This window comes from Lipotes vexillifer, unplaced genomic scaffold, assembly GCF_000442215.2.
Source record: "Lipotes vexillifer unplaced genomic scaffold, Lipotes_vexillifer_v1.1 scaffold403, whole genome shotgun sequence".
Lineage (NCBI taxonomy): Eukaryota > Metazoa > Chordata > Mammalia > Artiodactyla > Lipotidae > Lipotes > Lipotes vexillifer.
Genome location: NW_006782755.1, coordinates 893,704 through 920,674, shown reverse-complemented (window position 1 = coordinate 920,674; position 26,971 = coordinate 893,704). Strand labels below are relative to the sequence as shown.

General features: G+C 37.6%; 1 protein-coding gene across 2 annotated transcripts in view; it reads left to right on the top strand.

The window, feature by feature from the left end:
• RAB3GAP2 (RAB3 GTPase activating non-catalytic protein subunit 2) overlaps positions 1-26,971 on the top strand; it is an 89,305-nt gene that overhangs the window by 38,310 nt on the left and 24,024 nt on the right. For both annotated transcript variants that reach the window (XM_007455392.1, XM_007455391.1), the window contains exons 8-19: positions 1,756-1,855; positions 4,156-4,254; positions 12,184-12,332; positions 13,524-13,603; positions 13,727-13,816; positions 15,598-15,737; positions 17,632-17,848; positions 18,436-18,579; positions 18,817-18,899; positions 19,252-19,316; positions 22,605-22,695; positions 24,704-24,831. In XM_007455392.1, the coding sequence (XP_007455454.1) occupies positions 1,756-1,855; positions 4,156-4,254; positions 12,184-12,332; positions 13,524-13,603; positions 13,727-13,816; positions 15,598-15,737; positions 17,632-17,848; positions 18,436-18,579; positions 18,817-18,899; positions 19,252-19,316; positions 22,605-22,695; positions 24,704-24,831 (1,386 nt within the window). The remainder of the gene's footprint in view (positions 1-1,755; positions 1,856-4,155; positions 4,255-12,183; positions 12,333-13,523; positions 13,604-13,726; positions 13,817-15,597; positions 15,738-17,631; positions 17,849-18,435; positions 18,580-18,816; positions 18,900-19,251; positions 19,317-22,604; positions 22,696-24,703; positions 24,832-26,971) is intronic.

Below are 26,971 nucleotides of genomic sequence, written 5' to 3'. Positions count from 1 at the left end.
ATGATCCCTTCCGAGTCAGGGGCTCTCTCCCCGCTGCCACACTCAGTGGACTGTGTAAGCATAGCCTTGTGAACTTGTTATGTGAGCCCACACCCCAGCTCCCTCGTCCCCTGCTTCCCACCCCTTGTGGCCCACAAATGTCTTTTAAAAATGGAAACACTCCAACAGTCCAGTAGAAAAAGGGGCAAGGCAATTCTCAAAAGAAGAAATATAATTGTTCTAAAGCATATGATAAAATTTTGAAGCTTATTAATAATCGAAGGACTATAAGCAGCTACATTCGCATAATTTTTCACCTTTCAGACTGGCAAAGATGAAGATTAACAAAAGTTGGTGACAATATGGAAAAACAGACACTGTCATGTATTGTTGATAGAAGTAAAAATTGATAGGTACTTTGTTGAGACAGTTTAATAACACAAATGAAAATCGTGAACACCCTATAACCCAACAGACCCCCTTGAAGGAATTTACACCAAAGTGATGTGAAAAGATATATACAGAAGAATGTTTATTGCAGTGATGTTTATAATAATGAAAATATTTAATTCATTCACAAATATTTATTTACTGCCTATTATGTGCCCAGCCCAGTTCTAACCACTGAGAATCCATTGGTGAACCAGACATGCAAAGTTTCTGCTTTCGTGGGGCCTGCACTTTGGGGATGGTGGAGGGAAACCAACGATGAATAACTAGGGATTCCAAGATGATTCCAGCCTCTGATAGGTGCCGTGAGGGAAGTAATCATGTTGATGAGAGTGTACTGAGACAAGGGAATGGAGATGACGTTTGAGACAGAGGCTCAGGAGTAGCCTCTCAGAGCAACTACGTTTGAGCCGAGACCAGAACGATCAGAAGAATTAGGCAGGCAAAGACCTGGGAGGTGAAGGTCCAGGCACACGGAAAGTACTGAGGTGATAATGGCCTTCGTGTTCAAGGAGCCAGGGCAGAGAGGTGAGATGAGGTTAGAGACAGGGGCCGCATCCTGTAGCATGGTTAGAGTTCAGGTTTATTCTAAGTGCAGAAGGGAGCCATTGGAGAGATTTAATCAGGAGAGTGGTTCCATCTGCTGAGTCTCAGGAAGATCATGCTGTCTGTGGAGCATGGGTGGTGGAGAGCAAAGGCAGAAGCAGGAGGCCAAACTAAATGTCCATCAGTAAGAACTGGTTAGCTGAATTTTGGTTCATACAATGAAATACAGCATCTCCACAACAAAAAGTGATTTGCTCGCTTATTGAAATGGAAGAATATAATGGACGTATTATTGAGTAATGAAAAACGTGTTATAGAATAGTTTTAGAATACCAAAAACATGTTATATGGTATAGTCTCATACAAAAGTGTGCGATTATATGTGACACTATATACTGATATATGTCTGGGATTTCAGGTGAGTTTCCTTTTTCTCTTCTTTTTACTTTTATGTGTTGTTTTTATCCATACAGTGACTATATTTCATTTTTATGAAACTTGTACATTTTTTTGGTTACTCCCACCATCTATCCTGAAAACATTATTCACCATGTACAAAGGCTCATATTTGAGAAGAATGTTAAGTCCTGGGCCAAAAGGCATTCTGAAATTGTCTATTTTTACTATTCCCCTGCCTGATATTGTTTTGTGTGTTAGGTGTTTGACAGTTGTTTAGTTATAGTATTTTTAAATTTTACATTAATAATGACATTCAGCTATAATAGAAAAATAGATATGCTTATTTGGCAATTATTTTCTTCTTTCTTATTCCTTTAATAGAATGAAGAGTTGAGTATCTTATATCCAGCTGCCATCGTGACTATTGACGGATTTAGCCTTTTTCAGTCTCTTCGTGCTTGTCGAAATCAGGTGGCAAAAGGTAATTTTGGGCAAGAAATAGCTAACCTCTGGTGATGTTTGTCTTATTTAACTTAATCTACTTAGAGAATTAAGTATGTCTTCCAAATTAAAAAGGCCTTCTGAACTAGATTTAAAGGAAAAAAAAAAAAAACGGTTACTGTAGAAATAGGAGTGCATTGTTGGGTAGATTGCTTAGTAAGATAAAGGCCAGGACTAGAACATCAACTCTCTTTACATGTTGCCAGTTGAACTGCAGGCTTTATTTACTGATTCAGCAATATGTCTTGGCCAGTTAAGAGAGAGATTCAACACTGGGGTGGAGAATTTAGTTGCATCTAGCTGAGAAACCAGATTTCTCACTAGATGGGCAGCTATTTGGGCCAGCATACTAAAATCTTGTGATTCTACATTGTTTCCATTCTCACTGAGGGTAAAGATAGCATAAAGTTTGCAGGAGGCATTTCCCTCACAGGAGGCAGAACCCAATAGGAAGTTAACATCAGCTGCTTTCCGCTAACTTGAAACACTTTTCTGGACAGAGAAAAGTTAGAGACCTAAATATAATCTACATAGGCAGCTACATCATTTCCAGACTTTGGCATGAAAAGTGCACAAATAATCAAGGATTCTTAATCTTTACTACCCCTAGTTTACACTCTGATGCTATTATGTCCTTAGAAGAGGATATTTGGTTTTCATCAAATTCAAGATGCCATTGATTATAAGGTGCACTATTATTTTCTGTTTCACTAAGAAGTAAAAATGCTGCCAGTGAGAGTCACACCATTGATTTTAAGATTCCAGTTTTAGAGATGTTAAAATCATGGGAACAAAAAGCCTTAAAAGCAATGAAAATACCAGTGTTGGTGCTGACTTTCCCCATTTTCTTCTGGGTTTGGATAAAGGAGCCTAATGGTCCTAAAAAGAGCAAACAAAGTTTAACTCTTAAATGATTTAGACAGCTCCCTGAAAGAAGAGTTTAATTAAAATGTGTTATCTAATTCATGAAGATTGTTCATAAATCCAGAACTAAACTATAAGACAAAAGAAACAATTTCTTCTAAGGAAAGAATGCAGCATCTTACATCGCAATAGAAAAATTTTCACTGTCTTTTTAGCAGATTGTAACATTCTTGGTTATATTGCTCTTTAATAGTACATGCTTTTCTGTAAAGTCAAAATTTGTTTGAATTTTTATACCTATTTTCATAGTCTTTTAAATTATTTAAACTTAGCCCACCACAAGTTTCAATATCTTTGTTATCTTGGAGACATAATAGTTACCATTAATGTCTGTGCCCAAAGAGACTGGCCATTTTCTGTAGATAAAAATTCTGTCCATAAAATAAACTAGAAATAGACAATTGTGTTTTAATTGGTCTCGTCAGCCGTTTCATTTTTACTATTTTTGAATTTCCGTTTATTTTGTTATGTATGAGTCCATAAAGCCATTTTATCTCCTAGGAAGTAAGTAAGTAAGCCACTTTGTGCCCTCTTATTTATTTTAAGTTGCTCTAAAAATAATTCTGATTACTTAGCTGCAGACTGTTGTGACTTTTATTTCACAGTATAGGAAAACTCTCTTCTTGGCCTTACTCTCAAACCTGAAGTGCTATAGGAGGATTACATTTTTCCTTTATCAGAGTACTTGTACTTCCAGAATAAACAACCAGAATCCAGCCATTTTCTAATATGTAGCATGAGAATGTACTGATGACTGGGGCCTTGGGCATGAACCTGTGGCAAGAGCTGGAACTGTTGCTTTTCTTTTCATTATTCACTCCCTAGGTGGAAATGCTGAGGTCAGTGATCAGCACTGCATTCATTTTTCTGGCAGTGCTATCACTGTTAGCATATCTTTCTGTCAAGCCTGGCCTCAGTTACTTGCATTCAAGACCTTTCTATTATGTGTCCTTCGCTGGGCATACCGTCAGGTTTCACTAAGGCACTGGTTGCTCTTTCCAGGATTTTATCCACTGTCTCACTCAAGGGGGAGAAATTAGTTACTTGGCTTCTACTGCAGTTTGAATTCACCTTGATTTTTAGTGGTAGTCTAGAATTTTTAATAGTCTTCTCTAATTCCTTGAGTGTTCCAAAATGTCTTATGACAGCCAACTTAGTCTTTTAATGTTTGCATTTTATGTGCATTGTATTGGTGTGAATAAATCTCACTGTATGTGTAGTTTACATTACTTTGCCTCATTATTTTTAGTTGAAATTTTAGAATAATAAACCAAGTTATTCTTGATGATTTTTTGGTAAAACTTCATTTTCTCCATTATATTTAAGTTTGGATTGTCTAATTTTTATCTTTGACAGCTGCAGCATCAGGCAATGAGAACATACAGCCACCACCGTTAGCTTATAAGAAATGGGGTCTACAAGATATTGACACAATTATCGATCATGCTAGTATTGGTAAGCCTGACTAGTTCCAATTCTTTTGGAATTTACTTCCTATACTTTTTGATTGAACTATCTCATTTATTGGAAATGTAGATTTATTCTCATGTGAAAAGAATATGCGTTGTCTTTAGTGAGACATCTGGAAGGTAGTTCAGACGTAGAGATTATCAGAGGTTAATGTCTTTAAGAAATGGTAGCAGTTTTAGCAATTATGCCCTCAGCAGCAGTACTGTACAGTTTTAAGTCACCCACTATTTGACTTATTTTTATACAGATGTGTTTAATTCATATAATTACCAGATAGATCAGTCTTCTACACATGTAACTTGTAGACCAGCAAAATATAGAGAAAAGCAGATTTTTTCTTGCAGCCAGTATTTGAAGGCATACTGTCTTAGGTATGGGGAATGTGGAGGTGGAAAGACATGTGTCTCTGCTGTCAGGAAGCATGAGGCTAGTTGGGAGAAACATGTGAAAACAATATGGTGCCACAGCATGATGGTTGTCATAGTAGACAAGTGGACCGGCTGTAGTGGGAGCAGAGGAGAAGCCCCCAGCACCAAGGGAATCAGGGAACAGGAGGTTGACTTCAATCTGAGATGGAAAGAATGAGTAGGACTTGACCAAGAGAACAAGCGTGGGTGAGGCACTCTAGCCAACAGGTACTGGGCCTGGGGTGGAAGTGCCTTGTGTGCAGGAAAAAACAATGAAGACTGGCCCAAGCGAGGCCAGTCTGTAACTAGGAGTCAGATTCTGAAGGACTAGTCAGATTCTGAAGGACTAGTATGCGGAGGAATTTATATCTTTCTCCTCACCACGTTGAGAGTCATTGAAGAATTCTGAACAAGAGAATGGTATTATCACTTAGCCTGTTGGAAAAATCACTTTGGTGGAAGTTTAGAGGTTGCAATGTAGGGGTCAAGACTAGGAACTAGGTGCAGTAAGGAAGCTATAATAATCTCGGTGAATAGTAATGGGCATCTAAATTAAGAGTAGAAATGCGTGTGAAGAAGAAGGGAATGCTATTTTAAAATATATACCTATTTTTTTCTGTTTAGTAGTATAGTATATGCTTGTTAAAATTTTCAAATAGTACCTAAAAATATAAAGAGAAAAGGAAAAAAATATCCCTCTAAATCCTACCGTCTAGAGATACTCACCACTGGCTTTGTGGTAAACATCCTTACAGATGTGTGTAAGTGCAAGTGTAATATGTGTATGGTTATGCAGAGATATGTCTTCATAAAAGGATTCTATCATGACAACTACATTGTAGCCCTTTTCCAATCAACATATTACAAAGAGGCTTTCACCACAGTTTTCTAAATATACATTTTCTCAGAGTCCTAGTAGAAGACAGATGGCATCCTTGAAATAGGATAATTGAAAGAGGTTTTATTTGCGGAGAAACTACTTATACAGATGTGGTATAGGAGAACCACAAAGGCTAGTACAGCGTCTTGCGGGCTGATGAGCAGTGCAGCTGTTAATCACTCCTAGGCCTAAATTCTGCTCATTGGAGAGAATGAGTAGAATCAGCGCCTTAAGAGCAGGATGGCTTTTGGCCAGTGGTCACAGGGAAATAGACTTCCTGTCTTCCTTCTCCTTTCTGTCTTTGATGTCCTGGTGAGACTTCCCATTGTCTGAACCCAACTTGAGGTCTGGGCTAATAATATGCACACACTGTCTCCTCGGGGCCAGCAGGGAGAGAAGGAAGGAGTGTGAATCCAGAGGGGGAGAACAGAAGATACCTGATGCGCAGATTATCTTTGTGTATTGTTGCATTTCTGGTACAGAATACAGGTAGACCTTGTTTTATTTTGCTTTGCTTTATTGAGTGTCACAGATACTGCTTTTTTTTTTTTTTTTTTTTTTTTGCATTAAAACATTTTAAAAGTGTAATCATATCCAAGCTGGTGTTGAGCACCTTTTTTTTTTTATTTTTATTTTTTTGCGGTACGCGGGCCTCTCACTGCTGCAGCCTCTCCCGTTGCGGAGCCCAGGCTCCGGACGCTCAGGCCCAGCGGCCATGGCTCACGGGCCCAGCCGCTCCGCGGCGTGTGGGATCCTCCCGGACCGGGGCACGAACCCATGTCCCCTGCATCGGCAGGCGGACTCTCAACCACTGCGCCACCAGGGAAGCCCCACAGATACTGCTTTTTTACAAACCCTGTGTTGAGCAGGTCTGTTGGTGCCGTTTTTCCAAAAGGATTTGCTCACTTCGTGTCTCTGTGTCGTATTTGGGTAATTCTTGAAATATTTCAACCCCTCTACCAGCAAAAAGATCATGAGTCGCTGAAGGCTCAGATGATGGTTAGCAATTTTTAGCGATAAAGTATTTTTAAATTAAGGTAAGTATGTTGTTTTTTTAGACATCATACTATTGCACACTTAACAGACTACAATATAGTGTAACCATAATTTTAACTTGCACTGGGAAACCAGAATATTCATTGACTCACTTTTTGCTGTGATATTTCCTTTATTTCAGTGGTCTGGAATTGACCTGCAATATTTCCGAGGTCTGCTTATAATCTGTAATAAGCACCTTGTTGGTAGACATTTGTTTGTCTTTACTTTTTGCTGACATAAAAATGTGCGAAATTCCAAAGTGTTGAGTTCAGTTCAGGGTGACTTCCTTGTTCTGTTAATTAAACTTTGGAACATTGAGACAGGCTAGGAGAAATGATTGGATAGAAAATATTATTCTATTCATTTATCTCCCAGCCTACAAAATGAAAAAAGAAAAGGTGCCATGAGCTTTATTCTGTGTACATCTTTATGTAGAGGTCTGACTAGTTCATTCAACAAAGACAGGAATGAATACCTGTTACATCCCCAGGCACTAATATTGGTGCTAGAAATACAAGGCAGACAGTACCCCTGCCCTGATGAAGCTTACGTCCTGGTGATGGGGAGACAAAAAATAAACAATTAAACCAAATGAATAAATAGGGTAATAATTAAATGTTGGTAAGCATCATGAAGAAAATAAGCAGAGGGTTATGACAGAAGTAAAGGAAGAGGGGACTCTGGGTAGACTGGTGAGCAAAGGCCTCTCCTGAGACATGCAGGATGGGAAGAAGCCGAGATAGAGGCCCGGGGTGGGGAGAGATGGAAGACTGGAGGCTTAAAGAAACAGAAGGGAGGTTGATGTGACTTGATTGTACAGTGAGGGGGAAATGGGACCAGGTAAGGTTGGAGATGTAGACTGGGGTCAGATCACATAGGGGTGAGAAGTTCGGGTTTTATTCTAAATGCAGTGGACGTCATTGATGGAGTCTAAGTAGGAGATATTTAAAAATATCCCTCTGACTGCTCTTTAGAGAGAGGCTTAAAGGGAAGACCAGCAAGGAGTTCGTTTCAATAAGAGAGAATGAGGACTTTGTCTAGGGAGGAAGCGGTGGTGCTAGAGAGAAATAGACAGGTTGGAGATGTATTTGCACTTGCTAAGGGATGGGTATTAGAAACGAGAGAAGGAAAAGAGTCAAAGACTTTTTTTTTTTTTTTAAGACTTCTTAGCTTTTAAGTTTGAGCAGCTGAGTGGATGATCAGGCTATGGCTGAAATGTGCATAGAAGGCAGAGGTTTGAGTGGACAAGTGGAGAGTTGTGTTTTTTACAGGTTAACTTCTGACACAATCAGACATTGCAATGGCGATGCCAAGTAGACAGTTGGATATGCGAGTCATAAGGTCAGGGGAGAGGTCCCGATTATCCATATAAATTTGGGAGGGAATGCTTAACTGGAATGCGTCTTAGAATTCAAGAAAGGGGAAGGTCCACTGGATTTGACAACATAGAGCTAGCTCTTCATTGACTCTGGTCTGAGAAGTTAAAGTGGGATGGCGAGAATGAAAGCCAGATTGGGGCACATTTAAGAATGAATATTTCCACCCCCTACTTTCAAAACTCAGAAACATAAGAACAGGAAATCAACTCACAGCATCTCCATTTTGACTCCAGTCCTGACCTCTTCACTAAATTTCTTACTCATTTTCAAGCTACTGAACATTTCCCCCTGGGTATCCAAACTTAACAGATCCCCAACAGAATTCTTAATTTCCTCTCCTCACACTTGGTCCTGCTTTGCTCTTCTCTCTCGTCTTCGTCTGCTTTCGCCCCCACCAAAAGCTTCTGAGTCATCCTTGACTGTTCTCCTTTTGTCACACTCCTCATCCAGTCCACCTTTGTCTCTCCTACCCCCACAGTAGATCCTAAATCTGACCGAGTCTCATCTCCATTGTTGGCAACACAGTAGTACATGCCACCATTGTCTCTTGCCTGAACTATTGAGGAGAAAAAAATCCTAACTGGTCTTCCTGCTTCCTTTCTCTGATCTCTAAAATCTGTTCTCCAATTAGCAGCTAACGTGATCCTTTTGAAATATAAGTCATATTTTTGTCACTTCTCTGCTCACAACCTTATAGTGGCTTCCCTTCTTATTCCTGATAAAACCCAATGACCTTACAGTGGCATCCAAGGCCCGACATTGTCTGGTTTATGGTACCTTTTGTCTTCACCTCCTGTAGAACTCTCCCCTCCTCATTGCCCTGTTCCACCATGCTGATCTCCTTAATGACCCTCAAATACACCAAGCTTCCTCCCACTTTGCAGTCTTTGTAATTGTTGCCCTTTCTGCTTGGAAGGTTTTACCCAGCTAGTCACATGGCTCTCTCCCTCACTTCGTTCAGGTGTCTGTTCAAATATCATTTTGTCAAAGAGGTCTTCTTTAGCCAGTATAATAGACCTAGAAAATTATCCAGTGAGTTTGACTTTATGGAAATTTATATTAAGAAGAACCGTAAGGTGTTTGAAAGTGCAGAAAGGCCTCAGTTGTTCAGGGAAAACCCTAAATAACAAGGTCGTAATAAATCCAGAAAAGAAAAATTCACATCTAAGGCAGTGTAATTTCAGTAGGCAGCTTGTCTCAGCAGTGGGTTCTTTATAATGAGAACAGAGAGTGTGAATTTAATTTAAAAATTGAGATATGGTTATATTGGAAGAATATAGGGGGAAAAAGAGGGACTGTATATATATATGCTATGTCTTCATTTACCTTAAATCAATGAAAAATAGTGCTAAAATTGGTGAATCAAAAGACAACAGTCCTCTAGAGCCCACCAATTTGCCACAATATAGAGAGCAGGACAGAATGTTAAATAATACCACAGGGATGCAGTCAGCAAAATCTAGACTGTAGGAAATTAGTGTCCAACAGCCTGGTTTCTTCAATGAATAGATTTCAAGAGATATGGGCATGGGAGGGTAGAGGGGCAGAGAAACACAGTAGGATTTTGGGCTGGTGTTGTATGCCCATTTGTTTGTGGTCCTTACACTAAAACTCAGGCGTATTGTTTTTCTCTGACAATGATCAGCTCTTTTGGTGCAGACAGCAGAGAATGCAGAAAGTTTAGGTCCACCAAGGGTGAGATTGAGCCAGGTGAGTATGTGGAGGAAGAGGGGGACAGGGGAGTCGTGCAAGAGAGTGAGTGTGATGGAACACAAATCAGAACCAGGTAAGAAGCGAAGTGATCACATGAGTTACTGGATAAATAGTGTGAAAATGGTAGGAGTAATGTACTGAAACTCTTAATGAAATGTAGAATTATTACAGGGGATTACTAGAGTAGTTAGATGGAAAGCTAAGAGGTGGTGGTCAAAAGGTGGTACGCTTAAAATCAGAGTTTCAAAAAATATATAGTTGATAATGACAGGGTGCAAGGGATGGCATCGAAAGTGGATGACCTTACTGGGTGAAGTAAGTCAGACAAAGACAAATATCATATGATATCGCTTATATGTAGAATCTAAAAAAACAGTACAAATGAACTTATTTACAAAAAAAAGTCATAGGTGTGAAAAACAAACTTATGGTTACCGGAGCGTGGCGGGGAGGAGGGGGAGGGATAAATGGGGAGATTGGGACTGACATATACACACAACCATATATAAAATCGATAACTAATCAGGACCTACTGTGTAGCACAGGGAACTCTATTCCATACTCTGTAATGACCTATATGGGAAAAGAATCTGAAAAAGAGTGGGTATATGTATATGTATAACTGATTCACCTTGCTATACAGCAGAAACTGACACAACATTATAAATCAACTGTAGTCTAATAAAAATTTTTAAAAATTGCATTTGACATTATTAATAAAGATTGTCAATTGTACTTATTATGTTTCAAAATGATATTGCGGTATACCTGACTGATAACTTGAAAGTTCTATAGTTATAAGAAATGACAAAGTGTTATTGAATTTCCTATATAATGGGAAAAAAAGTGGGTGACTTAAATTATGGGAAGGAAGAGATCATTCGTGGCAAGGATGGAAAGAACTGGTCAACCATCTCTTTAGAATGGGTGAGAATAAATCCACTTAAAATTTTGGATCCATTTTGCTGGATAGCTTGTAGCCGTTTATACTCACACCTATAGTGTGTGGGAACATGAAGAGAGAGTATTGAAACTTAAATTTCAGTTTCTATGTGACACCATTCAGCCTTTGATGTTGTGCTGGTAGAATAAGGCAGAACTTATGCCAATTTTAATCATGTAGTAAAGACATTCTGTATATTGAATCATGAATTCATTCATAAATATGAGACAGGCATTATATATAATCTTTCAGAACAGTTCAGCTTTTGTAAGGATTATTTAATGACTTGAATCCCTAAATCCAGTAAGTTGTTTGCTTATGAGCTCCCTAAAAGCATTTCCTTTACCAGGATTCTTCTTCAGGAGCAATGCATTTTTTGGACCATTTGCATTCAAAGTCAAGGCAGTACACACATATGAAAATTAGAATAACTCATGTTCCATTCTGCAGTGTGTTTGTGTTTGGAACCTCTCAACCGGGTATCTTCATGTACCAAGAGTACCCGAGTTGGAAGACGCTGCCCAAGGCCACATGTGTTGGAATCTAGCAGGATCTTTACTTTCTAGATCTCTAAGCTCACTGCCCCCTTACTTCTCTCCCTGCCACCTGGTGCGTTTAAATGGTGCTGGCTTCTCTGCTGCCCCACACAGCATGTGGGCGTCAACCATTCAGTCTGTCTACTTCTGTTCTTTGAGCCTTGGGGAAATGAACAGTACCTCTGCATTGTAAAAGCCTGGGGATTTCTGGACTACAGGGTATCAGTAGATGTTTGAAAGGGTTTATTTTCACTGTGTTGGGAAGGATATGGGAGTACGATGCTCTCCTACCTTTTCGGTCGGGGTGTACATCGGCAGCACCCTACAGCATGCAATGTCACAGTACTTAATAAAAATTTTTTTTTAATGTAGATCCCCTTTGAGCCTGCACTTCTGTTTATGAGGATTTGCCATACAAATGAACTTATATATAGATATGCACAGATCTATCAAGGATATATGTTGCAGCATTATTTGTAGTGGCAAAAGGTGGGAAACAACATAAATGTCCACCAGAAGGTCAGAGCAGTTATGGCATGGCCACACAGTGGAATACTCTGAGTGATTGCCAAGAATGAGGCATGTCTCCTTGATATTTTATTAAATTAAAAAAACAAGGCACACATCAGTTTATTTGGTGTGCTGTCATTTATGTGCATACAACATTTCTGGAAAGCAGCATAAGAAACTGTTTCAGTTGTTACCTTGAAGAAGTGAACTAATACCTAGAGATATTGGTGGACTCCTTGTACCATTTGAATTTGTATCTGTTTAAAAAATTAATATTTAAATTTTGTAGTATTTTATAGCTTAGAGTAATTATAGGTGGCAACTTTAATATCTTATGAATGTTTTATGACATTGATCTTGTAGCTTTTGAAAATGACTTTTGTCTGTTAAATGAAACTCAGCAGTTAGCATCTTAGAATGGAGTTGAAATAAAAATCTAATAACCTAAAATGACAATGTCATTTCAGTTCATTAAAATCATGTGTTGTTATTGCTGTTTTATCATTAGGTATTATGACTCTGTCCCCTTTTGATCAAATGAAGACTGCCTCCAATATAGGTGGATATAATGCAGCAATTAAAAACTGCCCACCCGCTATGTCTCAGTATATCACTGTAGGGTCCAATCCATTTACGGGCTTCTTCTATGCTTTAGAGGTAAGTGTTTCATCACTGATCTTGATTTTTCAACATATCTACAAATTGGGATGGTAACATAGCCTTAGAAAGATTAAGCAGTTTACATTTCTAAGTTTCAGTGTAAGCTAAAATTAGTCTCAACTCACTTTCTTCTAAATTCTTTAGATTAACTGAGAAGGTACTAAAGTCAGTGTAATACAAGCAGCCTTCTTTGTTTCTGATGCCCTGAATTCTTAGTTGAGTTGTCTTTAAATATTGGTGCAGTAATCAGAGGCTTAGTGTTGTTAGTGATGTCAGCCCACCAGGGATTTGAGTAAATGAGGAATTGTAGAGACAGAGCAAGCCGCCAACTATAGTTGATAAAGTGGTGAAAATTGCTTCCTAAAATTGGGAAAAATTAGGTGTTAGATTTGGTATCTCCTGTTGTTCGCTTAAACAGCACCCTTCTCAAAATGGTTCAAACCATCTTTTTGCTTTAATAAAAATACATTAAAAAAAAAAGAGGGGGAGGGATAAATTAGGAGTTTGGGGTAAATATATACACACTCCTATATGTAAAATAGATAAATAACAAGGTCCTACTGTATAGCACAGGGAACTATATTCAATATCTTGTAATAACGTGTAATGGAAAAGAATCTGCAAAAGAAAAAAAATATATATATATATAGCTGAATCACTTTGCTATACACCTGAAACTAACACAACATTGTAAATCAACTATACTTAAAAATTTTTTTGTATAATATGAAACACTTCTAAATAAAAACTGGTTAAAAAATGGAAAAAAAAATACGAGGGAAAAGGGCCAGTTGTATATGGATAAGAAATCAATAGCCCTGGTAGAAAAATGCCATTTTACTGTCCTAGTTTAAATTTTTTTCATTAATTACAATTTAAAGAGGGAAATCCTAAAGATAACTAAACTACTAGTGATTTTAGTTTTTTTTTTTTCTTTTTTAATTGGCCATGCCACATGGCTTGCGATATCTTAGTTCCCCGAACAGGGATCAAACCCGAGCCCCCTGCAGTGGAAGCACAGAGTTCTAACCACTGGACCGCCGGGGGATTCCCTTACTTTTAAACTGTAGAGTTAAAACTTTTGATTATATTGCTACCTCCTACCTTTTTAAGGTACATCTCGTTTAGAAAATACATTTTGTTTATCTGTCAGCTGTTGTTTTCTCTTTCAAATGTTCTGTTTTTCAGGGAAGCACGCAACCATTATTATCTCATGTTGCACTAGCAGTGGCAAGTAAACTCACTTCTGCTCTATTTAATGCTGCCAGGTAATTACATCACAATTTAAATGATCTAATTTGCATCTCACTAGGTTTTAACTTATATTTTGATAGTCTGCAGTTTAAAACTCTGGGAGCCCTGGTTTCAGTCTGAAGTTTCTTTCTTTTCAGTGGTTGGCTTGGTTGGAAAAGCAAGCATGAAGAAGAAGCTGTCCAGAAGCAAAAACCCAGGGTTGAGCCAGCCACCCCATTAGCTGTAAGGCAAGTCTGTAGTGCTCTTCTCACGTTTTAGTATTCTTAGGAATGCGCTCTTGAATTAATGGTCTTTCTGTGTGCTTAGCTGATTTGTTGATCTCCTGAGTCTTTGGAGCTTCTAAAAGTCATTAATGTGGGACTAATTTATATATATGTGTATATATATATATATTTTTATTTATTTATTTATTTATTTATTTTATTTATTTATTTTTGGCTGCATTGGGTCTTTGTTGCTGTGCGCGGGCTTCCTCTAGTTGTGGCGAGCCGGGGCTACTCTTTGTCCTGGTGCGCGGGCTTCTCACTGCGGTGGCTTCTCTTGTTGCGGAGCACGGGCTCTGGGTGCACAGGCTTCAGTAGTGGTGGCACGTGGGCTCAGTAGTTGTGGCTCACGGACTCTAGAGCACAGGCTCAGTAGTTGTGGTGCACAGGCCTAGTTGCTCTGCGGCATGTGGGATCTTCCCGGACCGGGGCTCGAGCCCGTGCCCCCTGCATTGGCAGGCGGATTCTTAACCACTGTGCCACCTGGGAAGCCCAATGTGGGACTAATTTTTTCCACCGGAATGTAAAGTCCAGGAGGACAGTGATTCTTGCCTGTCTTATCACAGCTGTCTCCCTGTCATGTAGTGGGGGCTCAATATGTATGTGTTGAGTGTGCACTTCTGCAAACACCTGTACACTTAGCTTAAGTTGCAGGAAAATTGGTTTTTTGATAGCTGTTGGATTTCTTTCTGTAAAAAGTTTAGTTTGTCATTAAGCTGTAGAAACTCAAAAAGGACTTAGTGATTTCTTTAAAAAATAAATAAATAAAAATGGGGGGGTCCCATGCATCCAAGCACTCTTCAGCATGCTGGCTTGTGCTTCCTTGCTTGCTTCAGCAGTGCTGTAGGATATTGAGTGGATTTGTCAGGTTTTGTGGGGAGTGATTATGATTTTTGCCTGATTCTGTTTTTAAATCATTTTTTATTACCCAATAGAAAGGGAAATAGAAACCTCCCCCCCTTTTTTAAGATGTTCTTCAACTAAAGAGATATAACTAATTATCTGTTATTAAAATTGATTAAAGATTATCTTCCAGGGTTTTTTCCATCTTAAAGTATGTTATAACACATCACATTTTCTAAGATCACCCAAGAATCAAGAAATAAGCCAAATGGCCCTTATGCATCCAAATAGATGTAACAAAGTTTGAGTACTTTGTCTCAGGGACTTTTTTCAAAATGAGCTCTTCTGGTCCTTTCTCAGTACCTCTTTACTTTTATTTTACTCACAGTTCTAATAAGATTGATAATAGACCAAGAGCAGTTTACAGATAACTATTTAGCAGAAGGAACGTTCTTATACTGCACTGGTGTCAGCAAGATATGATATCTAGGAAAAAAAGAGAGAATAGATCAGAAATCAGAATGACACAGATGCCTGTGTAGGAGCAGAGTATTCTAAAATTTAGTTGGTTGTGAGGGTATTGTTTCCTATGATGTATCACTTAATCAAGGAAATCTAGTTGTACTTGAGACTCTCTGAAAATAGGTTCTGGATATCTATATAGAAAATCTCTGAAATAAAACCTAGGTGTTTTTATTTTGTAATAGAAGAAATTTCCTTATGCATTTTGTATTGCAAAATGTGGTGTAATCAGTTAATAAATTAGGTATTAATCCATAGAAAGTTCATATTTCTTTATATAAAAACAGATTCAGCCTATTTTGTTAATGCATTTCATTATTCTTTTATGTATTTCTAGATTGCACTTTGATTTGAGCTTTCTGTTTTCTTTCAAATATCAGGTTTGGACTTCCAGATTCTAGACGCCATGGTGAAAGTATATGTCTGTCTCCATGTAACACGCTGGCAGCAGTAACAGATGATTTTGGCAGAATTATTTTGTTGGACGTAGCTAGAGGAATTGCAATACGCATGTGGAAAGGTACTTTCTTACAAAAATTCAGAAAAAAAAAGTTAATTTACTTTCTACCCCAGCAGTTGGACAGTGTTATCCTTCTGCAGCTTCTGGTTGATAACAGTGTTTAATTCTTTACGTTTATGCTTTTTGTTTGTTTGTTTGTTTAAACCATAAACTCAGATCAGCAACACTTGATCCAGTAGTCTAAGTGATATATCCTTTAAGTTGGACCAACTCAGGCACTTTTAACCTCTTCCTTACATACCTCTTTTCAGTTCTCACTGTCATCGTCAACTCCTGAATTCAGTTTCTTGCCCCCTCGAATGCCAAGTCTTTCAGATTTAAGATGGCAAAACCTAGCAAAATTCATTTTTTTCTCATTTGACTTCCATATCTACGTGCTTGGGTCGGTTCACGTAAGTGTCTCAGTAACTTTGTCAGTTAGAAGTTGCATTTAGTGGCAAACAATAGAGCCGAGTACAGGGTTGATATGGTGTCACTGTGATGTCCTCAGGAACTCAGTCTCCTTCCATGTAGCTTCCCCATGCAAGGTTACCTCATGGTTCAAATGGCTGCTGAAGCTGTAGCCTTCTTATCTGCATCCCAGGAAGGAAGAAGGGGAAAGGAAGACTGCCAATTTAGTCCACTTTGAAGATACTTTCTGAAGTCTTGCCAAGCTTTTTCTACAATACATTAGCCAGGACTTAGTCACGTGGACAAACTTAACTATAAGGGAGACTTGAAAATATCTAGGCACATTGTCAACCTGAGTAAAATAAAATCTCCTTGACCAAGGAGGAGGGAAGAATGCATTGTTTGAAGTTATCTGGAGTAGCAACATGTCAGCTCAGACTACTGGTTAGAAATCACAATTTTGGTGCAATCTGGTCTGTTTTTAGCATTGTGAGGAATAATGGATTTGAGGGCATTAAATTACTGTGGACCAGACTGAGGCCGCTATTAACCTTCTTGCCAGAGAATTCCTGCAGTGTTTACCTGCCACATGTTTAAGTGTCTTTAGAAATAGGTTTTAATGCTGCAGATACATCATTTCTCCCTGAAATGGTGTTTGTCTTCTGGAACAACGTCAAGGGTATGTCCTCAGCAAGACTTTTCCAGAATATGTACCAGCTGGTCCAAATCGCCTATGGCGATCTTATCACTGCCATTGTTGCCTGTCCTTCTGCAGCTGGTGCAGTCTGTTGTTTTCCTCCCTGTACTGGAAAGAGAGGGATCAGTTGCCTGTGAGAGGGGCCGCCCTCAAGTGGAAGACTTGTCAGCTGTATCTTTCTTCTCACAAGCCGGAGCTGTTTCCCATCGCTCTGCAGCCCATGTTTTCCCTGTCTGCACATCACCAAGGGACTTGAATAGCAGGGAACCACTTTGATCTTTTTCTTATATTTTAATTGTATTTTTAAGTCTGAACCTGATAACCTCCCCAGAATTTTTTAAAAACAGGGAGGGAGGGGAATGAGATGAGGGAAGGGTGCTCATGAAGCCTCCGGGATAACTGTTTTTTTCTTAAAAAAAAGTGATCAGAAGCAAATATAGCAAAATCTGAAGTTTTAATGAGACTTGGTGATTTAGTATTTATCATAATTATTATCTTCTTTTCTGTTTAATGTATTTCATAATAAAAAGATAATGTACCTTTTTTTTAACATCTTTATTGGAGTATAATTGCTTCACAATAGTGTGTTAGTTTCTGCTTTGTAACAAAGTGAATCAGTTATACATATACATATGTCCCCATATCTCTTCCCTCTTGCGTCTCCCTCCGTCCCACCCGATAATGTACTTTTACTGCTTTTCTTAAGGCTCCCCGCCCTGCCGCCAGAAACATCCCAGAGTGCTTCAGGAGGCTACTGCTAAACCTAGATGACGTAACTAAGTAGCTTTCCTTTCTTCTGTCTCCAAGGGTATCGAGATGCACAGACTGGTTGGATCCAAATTGTAGAGGACCTCCACGAAAGAGTGCCAGAAAAGGTGGACTTTTCCCCCTTTGGAAGTCCTCAGGGTCCAAGTCGAGTAGCTCAGTTCCTTGTGATCTATGCACCGCGGAGGGGCATTTTAGAAGTGTGGAGCACACAGCAGGGCCCTAGAGTAGGGGCTTTCAACGTGGGAAAGCACTGCAGGTAAGCTGCAAATGCCGGGCCTTTTCCTGGTTACAGAAAGGAATGCTTTTGTTAAAGTAAAGCTTTTATTAAAGCTACTTATTAGATTACAAGTTGTTTGAGAATTGAAATGTCCTTTATTATGTTTTTTTCCTGTGAGTGCCTGGTATATAATTAAGGATAAAGTATTTAATAGCAAAGGAATCTGATTGAAGAGGCCGTGATATGCTACTGAATTAAAGTCAGCTTTGGTGCTGCCATTTGTCCCCAGCCCTTACTTACACTGTGGAGGCTAGAAAGGAAAGATTCTTTCTAGTTCCCCTGGTGATGATGTTGAGTGAGGTGAATGCTTTGTTTACCACTGCAACTTAGGCCTGATTGTGTTCATCCTGATTGTGTTCATTTAATTTTCTAGCACATTTTAACAAGGTATAAGAACGCTGCTAGCTGGGTTCTGCTTTACTTATGTTTTTGGTATCAGTATTTATTTGCCTTACTAATGCTTCTGAATTGATAATAATGTAGGGGTCCCAAACTGTAATAATAGCACCCTTTAACATTTTTCCTTTCTCTAAGATTTTTACCATATTGTTATGTGATTTCCTCAGGCTTCTGTATCCTGGCTATAAAATAATGGGCTTAAATAACGTTACCAGTCAGAATTGGCAGCCGCAGACTTACCAGATCTGTCTGGTTGATCCGGTGTCTGGAAGTGTGAAAACAGTAAATGTCCCTTTCCATTTAGCATTGAGGTAAGTTGTATCACGTGCCAGCTTACTTATGTCCCTCTGCTAACTTTTCCTGGTCCTTTATTTGCTATTTGTTTTACTTTGTTTCATAGCTATCGTTTTGTTCTCTTTTCGGATTAGACTGATAACCTTTAAAGTTAAATAGGAAGAATAGAAAGGAAAAAGAAATCTGGAGCGTGTCAGAATTAGAAGGAAAACAGTTTCACATTCTGTAAGAATTTGTTGTATTTATTGTTTTAGTGATAAGAAGAGTGAACGAGCCAAGGACATGCACTTAGTGAAGAAACTGGGAGCCTTACTGAAAGCAAAATCTCCCAATCTTGGTAGGTGTCCTTCAATAAAAATGAAGCAAACTGTTATGTCATTTTTTTAAATTAATAGAATATTCTAAATGGAGCAATCAAAACACTTCAGTGCATTTATGAGCTATTTCAACTCCTTTTTGGAACGAGGTGCGATACAAGTAATCATGTGTAGTTTTTACTGGAATTACTCTGGAGGATGAAATGTGCCATCGAGGGAGTATTAAAATTGGTAACAATAAAACAATAATTTCCGAGAGAACCCAGAAATCCTTTAGACTGACTGATATTGCAAATACATGATTTTTTCTTTCAGAATGAAGTTTAACTGTCATAAAAGTGAAAATCTTACTTTGGTTAATTTTCTTTCTAGATTTGATAGAAACCGAAATAAAGGAATTAATTCTCGATATTAAGTACCCTGCAACCAAAAAACAAGTAAGTGTGTATAATAAATGAACTTTCTTGCTGAGTAGCTAGTACATATCCTTCTTAACAAAATCTTTTTCTTCCTATTTCCCTCCAAACATGACAGGCTAAAATCTTCCTTTGTGTTTTCATTCATATTCATCCTTTTTTATATTCCCATGTGGAAGCTCCTATTGTTTCTTTTTTTCTTTCTTCTTTTTTTAATTAAGTGATATGACCATACGCAGAAGCACATGTGTTTTATACACATAAACAAACCCATACATAACGTATATTCAAATTAAATAATAATAAGACAACGACGTGTATGACCACCCACCTTAGGAAACAGAATGTTACCAGGAAGTCTGAAGAGCCCTGCACGTCCCTCCTCCATCCCGTCCCCTTCTCCCATCCCTAAGGTAACCAGTCTTCAGAATTTTGTGTTCCTTTCTCTTTTGCTTTTCTTTACAGATACAGCATTTCTGTATGGCTCCTTTAAAACATATTGATGCATTTTCTGCTTTTTTGGAACTTTATATGAATGGGGTCACGCCCTGTCTTCTTCTGTGACTTACTTCATTCCTTCAGCATTGTGTTTCTGGGACTCATCCACGTTGCTGCCTGCAGATGCAGTTGACTCATGTACTGTGCTATATGAATTCCACTCTGTGACTGCCATTTATTTGTTCACTCTCCTGTCAGTGGACATTTAGCTTGTTTCTAGTTTTTTGCTATTAACAACAATGATAGTGTGATTATCCTTGTACATTTTTGCTGGTGCACATGTGTAAGAGTGGAATTGCTAGGTATGAGCTTTGGCTGTGCTAGTTGATGATAAATTGCTTCTCAAAGTACTAATTGACATTCGCATTTATACTGTGGAAGAGGCCTTGTAGCTCCACAGCCTCCGCCTCTCATGATATAGTCAGACTGGTTACCTTTTCCAGGCTCCTGCTTATAATACAGTAACTCATTATATTACTCCCACTCTCCTATCCAAGTCCCTCATAATGCTGCTCAGGTTCTAACTATAAATTCTTACCTGACACATCAATCCTCATGGATGCCTCTGAACTCTACTTTTAATCAGAACCAGAGAGCTAATGACTATAATCGTCCCATAGTATCCTCAGGGGCATTGATTTCAGGACCCCCTGTGATACCTAAATCTCAGGATGCTTAAGTCCCTTATATAAAATGGTGTAATATTTGCATATAACCTATGCACATTCTCTTGTATACTTTAAATCCTCTCTAGATTACTTGTAATACCTAACACAATGTAAGTGCTATGTAAACAGTTGTAAATACAATGTAAGTGCAATGTAAATAGTTGCAAGTGTGTGGCAAATTCAAGTTTTGCTTTTTGGAACTTTGTGGAATTTTTTCTTTCCAAATATTTTCAATCCATGGTTGGTTGAATCTGCAGATGTGTAATCCATGGATACAGAGGGCCAGCTATACTTGTTTTCTAATTCTTTCATGTATATTAGTCAAGCTCCCCAACTTTTTCCTCTTTACCTCTTTTAACCTCCTTCAAACAGGGACCTTACCAAATACGTCATTTTCATAATGCACAGCATCTAAAGTAGTGGGATGAGTTAGTGAATACTAATTTCTTTCTATCCCTCTTATTCTACTGTGAAAGTCTTTTTTTTTTTTTTAACATCTTTATTGTAGTATAATTGCTTTACAATGGTGTGTTAGTTTCTGCTGTATAACAAAGTGAATCAGCTATACATATACATATATCCCCATAGCTCCTCCCTCTTGTGGCTCCCTCCCACCCTCCCTATCCCACCCCTCTAGGTGGTCACAAAGCACCGAGCTGATCTCCCCGGGCTATGCGGCTGCTTCCCACTAGCTATCTATTTTACATTTGGCAGTGTATATAAATCCATGCCACTCTCTCAGTTCGGCAGTCATTTTTTAAAAACGCTGTTTATCGTTTTATTGTACAAGAGGCAAGTCTCTGACTTTTAATTGAGTTTTCCATTCCACTGACAGCACTCATGGGCTCTCATCTTCCTCAGGGCAGCCTCCGTTATTAAAGGGACTCTTGTGAGAAGGTGGGCATGTGGAGAGGCAGTTTAGGGCATCGGTCGTGGAAAGGAGGCTCATAACCCACACAGTTCTTCTCATTTTGATACCATCTTTCTTATCTTACATCATGGAACAACACAATTGGGAAACTTCAGCATAGTGCAAACTGTCTTCTTGATTTTTTTTTGTTTTACTGTACTACTGAATTGTGTATGAAGCTATGAATTTTATTAAAAATACTAGACAACCTAACAGTGAAAGTTGTGTATTGTTTTACAACAGTTAAGGGAGAAAAGAAACCAGTTTAGACTTTGGAAGACTGAATAATAGGACAGTGAGCCAGCTGCTAGCTTCTGTAATAGTAGACAGAACAGAGGCAGATTACATTTTCCAGGGTATTTGCCTCTTTTGGTCACTTTCTTTATATCCTCCACCCAGTTGCCTCATCATAGGCCGGACCAACCTCTTGAGCCGCCCTCTATGCCCATTTCTCCTCCACAGAGTTGTTGTGCTACAATCTGATATTTGTCTCATGCCACATTCTTAGCCTACCTTTTAGACTATTTAATCTCATCAGTCAAAATCCAATTTAATGTGCTGATATGAACAGATAAGTAGGAACTTCAGGTGCTGTGTCTGACCCATTTGTGATTCTGATTGTTGCTTCTTTAGGCATGAAGAGGGATTTTGGAACTGATGATGACCACTCTTAAATATCTACTAGTGGGTAGGAAGGGGGTAGGTGGGGAGTATGTGTGTGTGTGTGTGTGTGTATATATATATATATATATATATATATATATATATACACACACATATCTAGCATGGCCTGTGGATTCAGCCAGCCATGCTCAAGTGCAGTAATATAGCAGTAATTAAGTTATTGTCTGCTTTTATTATTGACATGACAATGACAGTGTCTGCTTTTCATTTATACCTAGAGAGTGTAGACTTATTCAGACTCTTATTGGTGAATACCTTTATCTCTGTTTCTGTTTTGTCTTGGCCATTCTGTTGAACATCAATTGCCTTCTAAGTTGTTTCATTCTCAGTCTGGACTTTCTGTCATTGTACCATGTTTGGCATGACATGAAATTGATTACATAGTACTTATGATGCAACTTTAACTCTCAGGTAAGTATAATAAAACATCTTAAAAATGGAGCTTCCCTTTAAAACTTGGGGTAGTGAAAGTATAGGCATAAATGTAAAATTTAAAAAACAAAATCATTGCCTTCTAATTATGAGAATTGCTCCATATCTTTCTTCTAGGCATTGGAAAGCATTTTGGCAAGCATACGTTTACCATTTTCCTGCCTTAGAAACATCACTCAGACGTTAATGGACACTTTACAAAATCAAGGTAATAGGATTTGTACTGACTGGAGGTTATGGTCTCATCTCAAATTTTATAACTCTGACGATAGAAAGTATTAACTGCTTATGATGCCATCATGTTACTGTATTTTTTAACTAATTAATTAATTTTTAAATTTTCGGCCAGGCCGAACGGCTTGCGGGATCTTAGTTCCCTGACCAGGGATCGAACCTGAGCCCTCAGCAGTGAAAACGCAGAGTCCTAACCACTGGACTGCCAGGGAATTCCCCATCATGTTACTTTAATGTGGAAATAATATATAAGAAAGAAGGAAACTTATTTCATACCTTTAGTATTGGGGACTTTTTAGTTCCCTGTTGCTGTTTTAATTCCCTGTATGCTGTTGATCTTCCTCTGAGCTTTCTCTGAATATGTTGCCTCTGTTTCTTACTGTAAATATTTTTCATTTGACTCCATCTTCTGGGAGGAAAGATATCAGTATAGAATGATGGGAAGTGATTATTGTGGTAATAGCTGTAGAGTGTTGTGAAAGCCATTGGCAGGAGGGGACAAGATGACTGGTGGTAAGCAAAAAACAGCCAGGTTCTCTTGCTGCCATTGTTTTGACTATGATAATGATTTAAAAAAAAATTCTAGGCTTTGATTTATGTTTTGTTAATGTATGGAATCCACATTTTTTCATCCATGTCCCTCATGAACGGAGCTAGGGCTTCCAAAATCACAGACTATGATTACATGACCAGTTCTGAGTTTTCTGGTTGTTTTTTACTGTTCAGAATTTATTTGTCTGGAAAAGAATTACATCTGTAACCGTGCGTTTGTAACTCCACATTCTGTCCAGCCAAGCTAGAAAAATTTAATTTATTCTGAATTCCTAACATCATTTAAAAATGTAGTGTGTGATGCAGTGACTTCATCTAGTCATGACTTTTTGCTTGTTGTGTAAATATGAAACCAGCTGTGTATTTAATTACATTTAAGCCAACTTAGAGTAGCTTAATAGATAAGTCGTAATATGCTGTTTCAGGACTTTAAGCATCCTAATTTTGAGAATTTTTTTTTCCCAACACATATGTAAAGCTGACTCTTGGTAAATAGTAAACTTCTGTAATGCATACAGCTTGTTAGAAATACCTCTTTCAAAAAGTATAGTGCACTGATAAAGTCCCCCTATCCCCTAAGGCCTTAAAAAATATCAAAATTTATTAAATTAAAAATTATCTTGCACTAGGCTGGGAGTAAACCAGACACCATTGTCAGAGTTCTGTAACATCACTAGTTTCAAGTTCTACCCATAAATGAGACTCCTAAAAATGTAAAGTATTTAGTATGCTAAGTTTTATTATGGCTGTAAGAACTTGGACAGTCTTCCATGTTACTATATCCCATATCAGAGTTCTTGGGAGTTTTCAGTGTCTGCCTTTTTAGAGAATAAGTATTCATTTGTATTAGAAATAAATATTTAAATTACCATATGTATTACACAGAGAGTATTTTTCCAGCACTAACCTTGAAAAAAACCTGATTGATGGAGGATATTAAGTGGAATTCTACTTTTTGCCAGCCTTTCTTGAGGATACATCTGTCACAATCCACATTTCCTGCTCGAATTATAATTATATCTTTGACCATGATAATAAGAAGAGCCAGGCAACTTTCCATTTGTCTTTCCTCAGGGTGTGAGCATAATAGACAACATATGATTGACAGGGTGAGGAGAACATTTTCAAACCTGTTTCCAAATCATTTATTTAAATTTGAGTACTAGACTAAAATATTTCTTCTTTCTTTCTTTTTTTTTTTTTTAACGTCCCCTTCTATTAGTGCACCTTATTTCATTTAAAAATTTAGACATTTTGCCATGACGGGAAAAATTATTTTTGCCTTCTTAATCCATTATAGCTTAAGCATCCCAATATTTAGTAAAATAGAACATCAGGGAATTATGTAATATTAAGAGATTTAATAAAAGAAAGGCCTTTTTTATCAGTCTGTTAAATATATCTCTTTATTTTCTCCTTCTACCTTATAGAGCTTGAGTGTGTTGATGAAGGATTGCTACAGTTTTGTGCCAATAAACTGAAATTACTCCATCTTTATGAGTCTGTTAGCCAATTAAATTCCATTGATTTTCATTCAGACACGCCATTCTCTGATAATGTGAGTAATCCCATTATTCATTATACAAAATAATCTCTTTGATTATTTTTTATTTTTTTAATTGGTAGTAAAGAAGTAGAATATTAAGGTTTTGCTTTTTTTTAGGTGTAAAAAAACAGTATTTTCTTTACAAGACCTTCTGCTGGCTTTCCGTGCCTTGCTGCTAAATTTATATTATTTAGGCTAGAATATTGAACTTATTGTTAATCCATTTTTAATACCTAGAAGCATTTGGTTTTCCTTATTTTTTAAGGTTACTTCTTACAATACAACTTCTTCTGGACAGGGTTTGCCAATTAAAATATATGCAGTTTACTGAAGTGGCAAAATTTTAATTTCTTTTAAAGAAAAAAAAAGATTCTGCCAAACAGAAGAGACCAGCTTTTCTGTGTTGTTGTTAGCAAGCTCATACTACTCTGTTGTTTACTATGTAATGAAATACATTAAAAAATATATTTTATCGTACATCAGAGTGTTTAAAGTAATTGTAGAAAATGTTCTGTGTTTTTATTCTGTAAAACGTAAAAAACTGATAGCACCTTGTAATCTCTGTTACAGTGCAGTGTTGCTCATTTCTGAGGAGAGTATACAAAGTTCTTACTTTCCAGCTAGAGAAATCGCATTTCTCCTGATAGAGAATAGAGAGAAATATTGTCCTCTCTTCCCTCGACTATTGTGTGACCTTGGGCAGGTTGCCTGGCATCAGGGCCTCATGTCTTTTATTTGTCTAAAGGAAAATTATTAAGGTGATTTTAGTGATTTTTCAAGTCACTGGTAATGCTTTTATAAAACTCATCTGGTGTATCTGAAAGTTAATTGAGTTTTAAAGTGGATGCCTTTTATTGTAAATACACATACACGAATAAAAATTTTTAAACAGAAAAATGAGAGAAGGTTTTCCCTTTGTATTGGAAATAACCTACAAGTCCTATCATCTTTTTTTATCTTTGGGGTTCTAGATGGATTTTATAAAGCATTTTAACAATCTTCACAATAATATTCTGTGAGTGCCATTATAAATGACAAAGCCATTTCTCAGGAGCTTTTGTTTTGCTATCTATTTCACCAATAGAGAAAAATCATTTCAAGCAACAGAAAAGTTCAAGTTGATTAAGTTATGTCTATAGGATTGCCTGGACATTTCATAGATTCTTCAATGCCTAAATTTTTTTTTTATAAAATCAAAACTCTCTCTCTTGAACCCTGCAAAAGAAAGTTAAATATATGGCATTAATAATCCCTTGTAGAATTCATTTCCACTTGATAGCCCCAATACAGTGTGCAAAAGAATTATAAATGTTTAAAAATCAGTTGACAGATTGTTCTTTTTATTATTTTTTTATCTTTAAAATGCTTTTAAAGAATTAAAACCGTATTTCGCTGTAGACTTATTTGGATCCTTAAAAAAACATGCTGTCAACTTCTAGGCTGAATGGCTAATTTTGTACATACAAAACTAAAATTCAAATCTAAACTAATTCATTTTTGCTGTCTGTAGGACATAGTTCATATAAGTTTGGTATAGCATAGAACCACCTGTGTGTATTCCATAGCATTTTGCAGTTTACTACTTGTTCTTAAAACAACATCCATAAGTAAATAAATAACAAAACTGCTCTTGTTTAAGAATGCAGCTTTAATCATGTAGCATGAGGGGAAGAAAGTTTTGCTTGCTATGGCGAATGTGTGTGTGTGTCTGTGTGTGTCTGTGTGTGTATGCGTATGTGTACACTTGTCCCTAATTTAGAAGAATAATAGTAGATCAGGAGATGTTTCTGCACATAAGGTATGTAAAAACAGTTTGAAAGGCTGGCAGGTTGTATCTCTGCAGTCCCAAGAGCCACATAGAGGATTTATATGTAGATACAGTGAAGACTCTTTTCCACTGCTTTTATTTTATAATGTTTATGCTGCTTAATAAACAAGCATTAAATTTCAAATAGTTCTTTAGTTTCCTCGGAATCACAAGAGTTGGCAGTTGACGCCCTTTTAATATTGTTTTTTTCAGCAGAGAAAGGTTCATTGCGGGGCTGAGCCAGGAGAACAGGGGGCTTATGCTCAAAACCCCCGAACTCCCTGATGGTTTGGGGGGAAAAGCTTAAATTTTTTTTCTGATTAAGCAATAATACATGTTTATTAA